This window comes from Phragmites australis, chromosome 19 (genome assembly GCF_958298935.1).
Source record: "Phragmites australis chromosome 19, lpPhrAust1.1, whole genome shotgun sequence".
NCBI classification, from domain to species: Eukaryota; Viridiplantae; Streptophyta; class Magnoliopsida; order Poales; family Poaceae; genus Phragmites; species Phragmites australis.
The window spans coordinates 25,026,473-25,038,484 of NC_084939.1; the positions used below are offsets into that span (position 1 = coordinate 25,026,473).

General features: G+C 58.2%; 1 protein-coding gene across 1 annotated transcript; it reads left to right on the forward strand.

The window, feature by feature from the left end:
* Nucleotides 1-789: 789 nt before the first annotated feature.
* On the forward strand, nt 790-1,683 carry LOC133899990 (non-specific lipid-transfer protein 1-like). The gene is made up of 2 exons (XM_062341053.1): nt 790-1,269; nt 1,400-1,683. The coding sequence occupies exons 1-2, from the start codon at nt 908-910 to the stop codon at nt 1,407-1,409; spliced, it is 372 nt and encodes a 123-aa protein (XP_062197037.1). The 5' UTR covers nt 790-907; the 3' UTR covers nt 1,410-1,683.
* Nucleotides 1,684-12,012: the final 10,329 nt, after the last annotated feature.

Below are 12,012 nucleotides of genomic sequence, written 5' to 3' on the forward strand. Positions count from 1 at the left end.
ACTACAATACACAACTGCTGGCTTACGTTTCAACGTGATCAAGTTGCCAGCAAGAAAGCTCAGTTTGCGCTAGTGAAAATTCATGTGATCAGTCCCACTGGTAATAATATTATGGTTCATTTTTTTTAAAAAAAAAATACTCGCTAACTGTTTGCAGAAAATATCTAGGTTAAGCGCGATGTATGTGGAGTAGGCCCTGCTTAGGATTTATCTGAATCTTGCGGAAATTGAACTGCTTAAATTTACGTGAACTTCCTCCGCTTGCTAGCTCTAAATTAAATAGGCTGTTGCATGGTAGTGATATATACATATATATTCTGTAGGTATATTCACTGTATTTTATGTCTGCGTATATCCTATAAGTTGTAACTTATAGTGTTTCGGGTTATAACTGGTGATATGCGCACTGTGAATAATAAGTTGTAACTCATAGTGTTAGCTTCTCATGTTACGATTATGTATTTATGGACGTGAAGTTGTAACTGGTCTACCTAACAAGTTATAACTCACAGTGTTTCGAGTTGTAACAGGAGGATGTACGCAGTGCGAATAACAAGTTATAATCCACGATGTTAACTTCTCGTATTATAATTATGCATTTCTAGACGTGAAGTTGTAACTAATCTACCTATCAAGTTATAATTTATAGTGTTTCGAATTGTAACTGAAGGATATACGCAGTGCGAATAACAGCCAACGACATGGCAATGATGGCCATGGAATGGACGATCATCAATCAATCAATCATGTATAGTAGTGGACTGAACCTCTCTATTTAAACCCTCCTATCCCGCTCATTCCCTCCACAGTACTCAAGCATATATAGCGCCAGCAAACTTGCAAAGTAGTGATCACACACCACCTCGGCACATCATCCAACTCCTAGCTTAATTAGCTCGGTCGATCGATGGCTCTGAACAAACAGGCGGTGGTCGCCTTCGCCGTCGTCGTAGCGGCGTCGGCGGCGCTGCTGGCGTCAGAAGCGCCGCGCGCGTCGGCGGCGATCACCTGCGGGCAGGTGAGCTCGGCGCTCGCCCCTTGCATCCCGTACGCGACGGGGAGGGGCAAGCTCAGCCCGGGGTGCTGCAGCGGCGTGCGCAGCCTGAAGAGCGCGGCGAGCACGAGCGCGGACCGGCAGGCGGCGTGCCGGTGCCTCAAGAGCCTGATGGGCAGCATCAGCGGGCTCAACATGGGCACCGTCTCCGGCATCCCCGGAATGTGCGGCGTCTCCGTGCCATTCCCCATCAGCATGTCCACCGATTGCAACAAGTACGTACATGTCATCTTAACCATATCATTCAGGAGTACTACCTAAGTCCATACATATTATACACACGTACGCATGAATATTAATTTACTCATCATTCATATATATGTCTCGATTGTTTGGTGCATGCAGGGTCAACTAGATCGATCAATCCTACGTACGCACGTGCTACTATACTATACGTAATGGAGCGAGATTGCTAGAAAAATAAAATGAAGTTGTGGCAGCAGCGTCGTCTACCCTATATGTATCTTGTACTCTGTGTCCGTGCGCGTATACTTGTGTGTGGTATGTGAGAACTGTTAATTAGTGCTGTTCAGTGGCCTACAGGTGGTGCTTGCTATTAATTCATACTCATATCTATGGATGCTCTTCCATCGAAAACATTATATATATCTTCACTTGTTTTCATAGTATTCCCTCCAAGCAAGATCCGATCCGTTATAATATGGACTTACGTTATTCTCGGATATCCAATATCCCACGTATATATATGTCGGTGAATCAGGAACCAGTGGTCCCTGAATCTCGAAACCATGCCAGCAATCCGCCACGTGGCGCCCTCCCGTAGAGGTCAGCTCCGCGAGGTAAAAAAAAAGAGACTAAGTCCCGAGAGAGGGCGCTCGGGGCCACAGTCAGTGGTCCCCGAGTACCCGGGTTCCCCGATGATCTGCGAAGACTAAAGTAACCGGGAAGAGAGTGCTCGGGGAGGTAAACAGTGACCCCTGAGCACCCAAATCCCCCGACGACCAGGAGAGCCAAGTACCGGGAGAGGTGTGCCCGGGGCCGCGAGCAGTGGCCCCCCGGGCACCCGAGTACCCCGAGGACCAAATGAAGGAAGTTCCGGAAGAGAGTGCTTGGGGCTGCGAGCAGCGGTCCCCGAGCACTCGGTTCCCCAAGGATCCGTACAGTCAAGACCGGGAGAGAGTGCTCGGGCCTTGAACAGTAGCCCCCGAGCACTCGGTTCCCCGAGGGTCAAGAAGGGTCGTCCTCGGGAGAGAATGCTCGGGGAGGTGAACAGTGACCCCCGAGCACTTGGTTACCCGACGACCCAGGAAGCCCGCTAACAGTGGCCCCCACAAGGGTCCAGCGATGAGGTGTCAGCCGGTGAAAAGCCCGAGGTCGCATTTAAGAGCGCGCGTGGCCTGTCACCTCCAACTGCTCTCGCCACGCTCGGTGTCAGTTCCTGCCATATTCTGGCAGAAGGGCGTGGGGACATTAAATGCACGGGTCCCATCCGGCGCGCCTCGGGATAACATCGCAAGGCCCGAGGTGTTCCGTCTGCTGCGCTGCTGTAGCAGGAGAACAAGACGGGGCGGGCACGCCGGGCCGCTCTGCTGCTTCCCGGTGGGCCCTCTCTACGGCGCCCGTTGCCCGCGCCATCATGATGACTGATGACCAGGCGCGGGACGCGTTTTCAACCCCCGTCACTTCGCGCAGAGGCCATGATGACGCATTTTCCATTTATGGTGCCTTGTAACTCGTGCCCTCCCATTCGGGGCACTCTACCGCCGGCGGTTATTTAAAGCGGCCGGCAGCACGGACAAAGACAAGCTTTGAGGAAGTCTTGAAAGCTCGGCAAGCTCTGCACGGTTGAAGAAGTTAAGGAGGTAGAGAAGATCGAGAAGTCCAAGGGCACCCAAAGCCAACAGATACACACAGATCAAAGAACACCTTCGTACGAGCATAGAAACCGAAGAACAAGGAGCCCCAGGCCCTAGGATAGACAGACATTCTTGTAACTAGCACACTCCTGAGAGACATTCTCAGGGCATTTATAGCATCCACACAGGAGTAGGGTGTTACACCTCCGTGCGGCCCGAACCTGTCTAAACCCCCAGTGCATTTACTCTTTTCTGCATTAGATCATTCCACCCCACCAGCCATCGCATTCATATCCATTTATTTCTCCGGCAAACATAATCAGAATCATCCCCCCGGCCGAATCTCTAAAAAGGGGTCCCTCAGGATCCCTGCGACAGGAGTTAACCCTTCGACAACTGGCGCGCCAGGTAGGGGGGTTGCATCCCTTAATTTGTTTGTTTGTTTTCTCCTGCAGAAAAAATGGCTGGCGGTCATCGTCTCCGGCACTCTGGCTCCAGCTCCAGTGAGGAAATGGAGCCCCTCACTCAAGAGGCCCTTGGCGCTGCTGCGTCCCAGCAGCAGCCACGATCTGCACGCACGGCGTTCCCCTCTCAGGGGGACCATGGCGCTTGGCCCAGCAGGGCCGCCGCCGTCGTCGCCGGTGCACTATCCAACCCCCAGCAGGTGGCCGAAACTCCTGCCGCCAGATTCACGTCAGGACAGCGCCGGGTGCCGCTGCAGCGTAGGCTCGCCTTCGGCGAGGCCAGTCCTGGGAGCGCGCTACTTGCGACGCAAGCTCTCCTCAGGCACCCGCCAGTCCAGGCAGCGGGGGAAACCCCGGAAGGCCGCTGGCTCCAGGAAGTAGTCGCCTTAGTCGGCACGGCCCACCGCTAGGTGCTGGCCGAAAGTTCCCGCGCTACCTCACACCGCGGCGCAGCTAAGACCGGCCCATCATCAGGTGGCGGTCGCACTGGCCGGGGGGCCTCCAAGCGGAGCGCTGCCCCCCTGGCCACTACCGGAGCCCAGAACCTCCGCTTGCACCTCAACGAGCGGAGGGGCATCGAAGACGCGCGCGTCACCCTCGAGCGCCAGCGGGAGACCCGGCATGAAGCTGAAACCGAGGACCAGGCCTCCTCTCTGCCGGCCCATGATCGCCGGGGCTCCCTAGCTCGCCAGCGTTCACCGCCCAAGGGCGCTGCCCGCGCCGCAGGGTACGGCACCGGTTGCCGCGCCTTCACCAGAGAGCTCTGCCGGGTCAAATGGCCCACCAAGTTCCGGCCAGAACTGCCGAAGAAGTACGACGGGTCCATCGACCCCGTCGAGTTCCTCCAGATATACACCACTGCTGTCCAAGCGGCTGGCAGCAGCGAAAAGGTGATGGCCAACTACTTTCATGTCGCCTTGAGGGGCTCTGCCCGCTCTTGGCTTATGAGCTTACCCCCAGGATCCATCAGCTCCTGGGATGATCTTTGCCACCAGTTTGTGGCTAACTTTCAGGGCACATTTATGCGCCCCGGCTTGGAGTGCGACCTCCACGCTGTCAAGCAGTAGGAGGGGGAGACGCTGCGGCGCTTTATACAGCGCTTCAGCTAGGTCCGCAACACCATCCCGCGAATAACCCCCCACGCTATCATTGTCGCGTTCCAGCAGGGTGTCCGCGACGAGCGGATGCTCGAAAAGCTAGGCACGCACGAGGTCGAAACCACCGCGGAGCATTTCACGCTGGCCGACAAGTGCGCTAAGGTGGTGGAAGCTCGGGCATGGCACGTTCCGCACCCTAAGCATCCCGCCGCCGATCAGCCAGGTCCTTCCCGCTCTGACAGGCGGAAAAAGAAGAAGAGAAGGAGGCGTGAGGCTGTGCCCGTCGAGCCAGCCCAGGACCCCGGCCATGGGCCGGCCCAGGAACCCGACCACCGGCAAGCACACTGGGCGGCCGTCGACAGACGGCCTGCGCCCGCGAGGGCTCCGGCCCGAGCCCCTCCTAGGGCTCCGGCTCCCGCAAGGGCTCCTGCTCCGGCAAGGGCCCCCGCTCCCGCGAGGCCCGAGCCGGAGAAGTGGTGCCAGACCCACCAGACCAGGTGGTATGACCTCACAGAGTGCCGCACGGTCAAGGGCCTCATCGAGCAGGGCCAGAGGGACCGCGAGGAGCCCCGCAGGGGCGGCGACGGCGGAGCCACCCCCAACAACCAAGAGCTCGGCTTCCAGGAACCCGAGCACACCGTCACCTTCATCGACGGAGGCACGTACACACCCTCCTCGCGCCGTAGTGTTAAGACCATGCGGCGCGAGGTGTGCTCAGCGACCCCGAGCGAAGAGGCCGCAAGGCCCCTGAAGTGGTCGGATGCCCCGATCACATTCAGCTTGGCCGACCACCCCGCCAGTATTGCAGGCGTGGGGTGACTACCCTTGGTAGTACCCCCCACCATCTATAATGTGAAGGTTAGCAGAGTGCTGATCGACGGGGGCGCAGGCCTTAACCTCCTCTCCAAGGAGGCTTTCGAGAAGCTGCAGGTGTCCTCCAGACGCTTAAAGCCGTCGCTCCCCTTTTACGGGGTGACACCCGGGCACTCCCTACCCCTCGGGCAGGTCGAGTTGCCCGTGACATTCGTGAGCCGGGACAACTTCCGAACGAAGAACGTCATCTTCGACGTCGTGGAGCTCCCCCTCCCCTAGAACGCCATCCTCGGGCGCCCGGCGCTCGCTCGGTTCATGGTGGCCACGCACTACGTGTACCTCACGGTTAAGATGCCGGGCCCGGCGGGCCCCATCTCCATGTCTCTCGAGACCAGCAGCGCCGTCTCCTGCGCTGAGCAGTTATACTCGGCCTTGGTCTCAGCTCGGGCCGAGGTCAAAGGTCGTCCAGGGGGCCCGGGACCCTCTTCATCCAAACCCCGACTCGCTGCCGACGCCTCCGTTTCTACGAAGGAGGTCGTGGTGGGCGAAGACGCCTCCCAGGTCGTCCGAATCGGCGGTGACCTGGGCGGCAAATAAGAAAGCGCGCTCATCGCCTTCCTCCAGGCTAACGTCGACGTGTTTGCATGGCAGCCGTCCGATATGCCCGGGATCCCTAGGGAGGTGATCGAGCACTACCTGGCTGTGCGCCCGGACGCACGCCCGGTGAAGCAGAAAGTCCGGCGGCAGGCGCCCGAGCGCTTGGAGTTCATCCGGGAGCAAGTCAGTAAGCTCCTTGACACCGGATTCATCTGAGAAGTCCTCCACCCTGAGTGGCTGGCGAACCCAGTCATCGTCCCGAAGGCCAACGGCAAGCTACGCATGTGCGTGGACTACACCGACCTAAACAAGGCTTACCCAAAAGATCCTTTTCCTTTACCCCGCATAGATCAGATTGTAGATGCAACCGCGGGATGTGATCTTTTGTGTTTTTTAGATGCAAACTCTGGTTATCACCAAATTCGTATGGCCATAGAGGGTGAAGAAAAAACTTCTTTTACCACTCCGGTGGGGTCTTATTGCTATGTATCGATGCCTTCTGGTTTGCGCAACGCTGGGTCTTGACTCGCAGGTTGGCCGCAACGTCGAGGCCTACATCGACGATCTCGTGGTCAAGTCCCGAGACCGCGCCACCCTGCTTGAAGATCTTGCAAAGACTTTCAACAGTCTCCGCACTACCCGCCTGAAGCTCAACCCCGAGAAGTGTGTCTTCGGGGTACCTGCGGGCAAGCTCCTCGGTTTCTTGGTCTCCAGCCGAGGGATCGAGTCCAACCCAGAGAAGATCCGGGCCATCGAGCAGATGCGACCCTCGGCTCGACTCAAGGAAGTGCAGCGTCTCGCCGGCTGCAAGGCGGCCCTCGGACGCTTCATCTCCAAACTTGGGGAGCGAGGACTCCCCCTCTTCAAGCTTCTGAAGAAGACCGGTCGATTCGACTGGACGCCGGAGGCCGAGCAGGCCTTCCGCGATCTAAAGAAGTACCTCACCTCGTCACCCGTTCTGGTGGCCCCCTCCGAGGGCGAGCCACTACTGTTCTACGTCTCGGCCACTCCTCAGGTCGTGAGCATGGTACTGGTGGTGGAATGCGATGAGTGCTCGGGGAAAGATGCTGGGTCTCAGCTCCCGGCCGCCCCCGAGCACTCCCTAGTCCTCTCGGCTCCCCCCGAGCAGGGGGTGGAGCCCGAGCAGGGGGTGGAGCCCGAGCACTTGGCTCCACCCGACCAGGGAGTCGAGCCTGAGCACCCGGCCAACCCCGACCACGTCGCTGAGCTCGGGGGCTGTGACAGGCCCTCGGGTGAAGCCGCAGTCCAGGCTCGCCGTGTACAGCGACCGGTGTACTTCGTCAGTGAAGTCCTCCGAGATGCCAAGACAAGATATCCCGAAGCCCAGAAGCTGCTCTACGCCGTGCTCGTTGCTTCCCGGAAGCTACGCAACTACTTCCAGGCGCACAAGGTCTTGGTGGTTACTACGTACCCACTAGAGCCTATCCTTCGGAACCGAGAAGGCACCGGGCGCGTCGTCAAGTGGGCGGTGGAGCTGGCGGAGTTCGACCTGCACTTTATCAGCTCCCAGGCGATCAAAAGCCAGGCGTTCTCTGACTTCGTGGCAGAGTGGACGCCCGTCCCCGAGGTCGACCAAGAAGAGATTTCCGCATATCCCAGGCACGATGCGCCCGGGTACTGGATTATGCACTTCGACGGTTCTCTCACGCTGAAGGGCGCGGGGGCCGGAGTGGTTCTCACCTCCCAAACGGGTGAAGAACTCCGGTACGTCGTGCAGCTGCAATTCCGAGCAACCAACAACATGGCGGAATATGAGGGCCTCATCGCCGGCCTCCGGGCTGCGGTGGGCCTCGAGATTCATCGCCTCCTGGTCAAGGGAGACTCCCAGCTGGTGGTCAACCAGGTATCGAAAGAATACCAGTGCACGGATCCTCAAATGGCGGCGTATGTGGCGGAAGTCAGGAAGCTGGAGAGGCACTTCGACGGCCTGGAGCTGCGGTACATCTCTTGCCGCGACAACGCTCTGGCTGATGACCTCTCTCGCCTTGCCTCTTCCCGTGCGCGCGTCCCTGCCGGAGTCTTTGAAGAAAGACTCACACGACCTTCCATCCTGCCTGCCGAACAGGACGAAGGGGAAACCTCGAGCCCAGTTCAGGGGACCCCCGCGGTGCCCTCAGTGGGAAGCCCTGACAGGGTGCTGCCGCCCGGCGAGTGCGCTATGCTTGCTAGCTGTTCTCAAGATTCCTCGTGGATGGACGAGATCCGAGGGTACTTGAAAGAAAAGTTACTCCCCGGGGATGATGCCTTTGCTGAAAGAATTGCTCGGCAGTCCAAACGCTATGCCATAGTAGATGGGGATCTCTACCGGCGTGGCGCAGGCGGCATCCTCCTGAAGTGCATCACTCGGGCAGAAGGCGGTGAGCTTCTTGCTGAGGTCCACGAGGACGAGTGCGGTGGCCATGCATCGTTCCGCACGTTGGTCGGGAAGGCCTTCCGGCAAGGTTTCTACTGGCCTACAGCCCTCCAGGATGCTTCCGAGCTGGTTCGGCGCTACAGGGCGTGCCAGTTCCACGCAAAGTAGATTCACCAGCCAGCTCAGGCTCTTCAAACCATCCCCCTGTCATGGCCTTTCGCGGTCTGGGGGCTGGACATTCTAGGTCCATTCCTTCGAGCAATCGGGGGCTATGAGTACCTCTATGTCGCCATCGACAAGTTCACCAAGTGGCCGGAGGCGGTTCCAGTCATCAAGGTGACCAAGAACACGATGCTCCAGTTCATCCGCGGTATCACCAGTCGCTTCGGTGTCCCGAACCGGATCATCACCGACAATGGCACCCAGTTCACAAGTGCCCTGTTCGGGGACTACTGCGAGGACCTCGGCATCAAGCTCTGCTTCACCTCTGTCGCTCATCCTCGGAGCAATGGGCAGGTCGAGCGTGCCAACGCGGAAATACTGAAGGGGCAAAGCATGGGAAAGGGTGGATCGACGAGCTGCCTGCCGTGCTATGGTCCAATCGGACCATGCCAAGTCGCGCTACCGGGGAGACTCCTTTCTTCCTCGTGTACGGCGCTGAGGCGGTCCTCCCCTCCGAGCTTACTCTAGGCTCCCCTTGGGTGCATGCCTACTCTGAAGGAGAACAGGAACAGCGAAGGCGCGACGACGTCGACTACTTGAAAGAGCGCCGACGGCGTGCCGCCGTCCGAGCAGCCCGCTACCAGCAAAGCCTGCAGCGCTATCATCAGCGTCACATCTGGGCCCGGTCTCTCGAGGTGGGGGATCTATTTCTCCAATGCGTCCAACCGCGCGAAGGAAGGAATAAACTGTCCGCTATGAGGGAAGGCCCCTTTACTGTGATCGGTGTCCCGCGAGAAGGCTCCTTTCGGTTGGCTGCAGAGGACGGGCAGCCGCTTCCCAACGCGTGGAACATCGAGCATCTGCGCAAATTCTTCCCGTAGATGGCATGTATGCGTGCTCAGGTCAACCAGGCCGGGGGCTTCCCCCCCCCCCCCGGCCCAAGTTGACCGGGGGCTACCACTAACCGGGTAAGTCACCCTGTCTTGTAAAAATTGTTAATACAACATATATGTTATCAATGTCCAGTTCTTATGTAAAATTTTATTTTTTTTCTGGAAACCATATGTTTAATCTGTCTGGTGAGATGCTCGATTGTGCGAGAAAAAATTACTCTCTCTTTTTCCCTGTTGATAAAAGAATCCCGATCGGTATGCGCGCGGGCAGTTGCCGTTGACTTATGTCTGTTGTGGTAGGCTATGGTGTTCGGTGTCATAGCAGTCCTCCGGGCATCACCGAGTCCCTGGGGTTCTCGAGTAATCCTATCGCTCGAGCAAAGAGTAGTCCGGAGCCTAGGCCCTAGGGGCGGGCTGTCGGTGCTCGGTCTGGTCTGTCATACCCGGGCGCCACCGAACCATAGGACCTCTGGGTTATGCCTCTGCCTGTATAGTCCGCCGATCCGGGTATTCGAGAGATCTCAGGTCGAAAATGGGAGCAGTCTATAATAAGTACCGCACTAACAGAGTGCACCAAACAAAGAACCTTTCTATTTCCTCGAATCACAGATCAACAATCTGGAATAAAAGCAGCTCTACCTCGAGGGCTTCAGTGCCCAGGTCGCTGCTCGGGCCTAGGGTCCTCGGGTGGTCCGACCGCTCGGGCATGAGTGGTCGGGATCGCCTAGTCCCAGGCTCCCCATCACGCTCCCCAGTGCTCGGGCGCTCCAGCCAAAGGAACCAAGTTCCCGGGCACCCCGAGCTCGGAGCGCATGCCTCTCCTGGATCAGTCGGCCGAAAAGCTGACAGCTGTCCGGTGAGTGGTTAAATCCATACAAATTTACAGTCATTAATATATTGTTCCCGAGTTATCCTCGGGGCCCTCGTATCCTAATCTGTTCGGCGAGATGGTCCTCGCGCACAAAACTCTGCCACGTGTCCGCTTTTCTCGGAACGATAGAACGGACAGTAGAAAGGTGTACCGTACGAACGGCGATGTCTGACCAAAGTCCTTCATGGCGGTCGTGGTGTTCGGTCCGCTTAAAAGGCCCCAGGCACTACCGAGCCTCTAGGGTTCTCGGGTAATCTCACCGCTCGAGCAAATAGCGGTCGGGAGCAAAGAAGGCCTCACTGCTCGGGCGTTGAGTGGTCGGGGCGACTTCGTTCTCGGGGAGGGAAAGGTCGGGCTCGGTCTGACTGAGTACTCCTCGGGACATCAAGTAAAAGGAACAGAGACTTCATCAAGCATTTGGAAGAACACTGGAGTTGCGACCCCAAAGAAAGGCTTCCATTATATTCACAAGAAAGGACAGCTATTCTGAAGGATCACTCCCATATTTACATCAAGTCAAAGAAAAAGAAAAATTACAAAAGCCTAATCTAAGTCTGAGTCGTCGGGCTCAGAAGTCGGCGGCGGCTCCCGCATGAAACAAGCCGCCACCTCAGCGGCGACACCCCAGACAGCTTCCTGGGCGGCCTCCTCATCGGCCTCGACCACCCCTTCCCGAGGTGGTTCCAGCGAGAAGTTCGGATCCCGGCTCCGGTAGCAGGCCAGAATGTGCTCGGCCACCGCTTGGGCCAGGCCACGCCCTTCCCGGGCAGCTAGCTCCTGCACGGCCTGGGGAAGCACCTCGAGTCGCTGGCTGAATTTCTCGAAGCCGAGGGCGATGTGGCCGATGGTAGCTCGCTCCATCCCCTTATCGCCCACGTGGACTCGCCCGAGCCCGGCCACCCTCACGGACCTCCGTGCCTGCCGAAGGATGTCTTCCATCATCAGCTTCACATTGGTCCGTTCGGCGCTGATGGTCTCGAGCTCGTCCTTCATGATCTGCAGCCACTCCTCCAAGCTCAGTCCCTCGGCTGTGCTGGTCGGGGCGGCGCCGGGCGCCGGGACTTCGGCCTGCTTCTGCTTCACCTGCTTGGCGAGGGCAGAGAGGGCCTGCTCCCGGGTAGTCAGCTCTGACTCCCACATGGTGGCCCGCTCCTCCCGAGCGGCTAAGGCCGTCGATGCCTCGGCAGCCTCCGCCTCCCAGCGGGCCAGTAGCTCCTCCCGGGCGTCCAGAGCCGTCGTCGTGATGCTGACGTCGGTATCGCGGATCGCGACGTCCTCCTCCCGACGCTGGAGCTCCTCCCGACGCTGGAGCTCGGCGCGGCTCTGCTCAACCTCGTCCTTCTGGCAGGCTAAGTCCGCCTGGGAGGCCTCCACCGTCCTCTCGCGAGACAGGATTGCCTCCTCCCGAGCCCGCACCAACCTCTCCCTGGCGAGTACCTCGGCTGCCCGCCGCCGCGATGTCTCGGCCAGGCGGGCGGCTTCTTCTTGCTCCTGCACGGCCTCCATGCGTATTTCCTCCAGGGCCTCCCGCTCCGCCTCTATCGCGCGCCGCTCATTCTCGTGGACAGCGCGCGCTGCGGCGACGCTGTCGGAGGGTTAACTCCTGTCGCAGGGATCCTGAGGGACCCCTTTTTAGAGATTCGGCCGGGGGGATGATCCTGAATATGTTCGTCGGAGAAATAGATGGGTATGAATGCGATGGTCGGTGGGGTGGAATGATCTAATGCGGAACGGAGTAAATGCGCTGGTGTTTAGACAGGTTCGAGCCGCACGGAGGCGTAACACCCTACTCCTGTATGGATACTATAAATGCCTTGAGAATGTCCCTCAAGGATGTTGCTGGTTACAAGAATGTCTAACTATCTTAGAG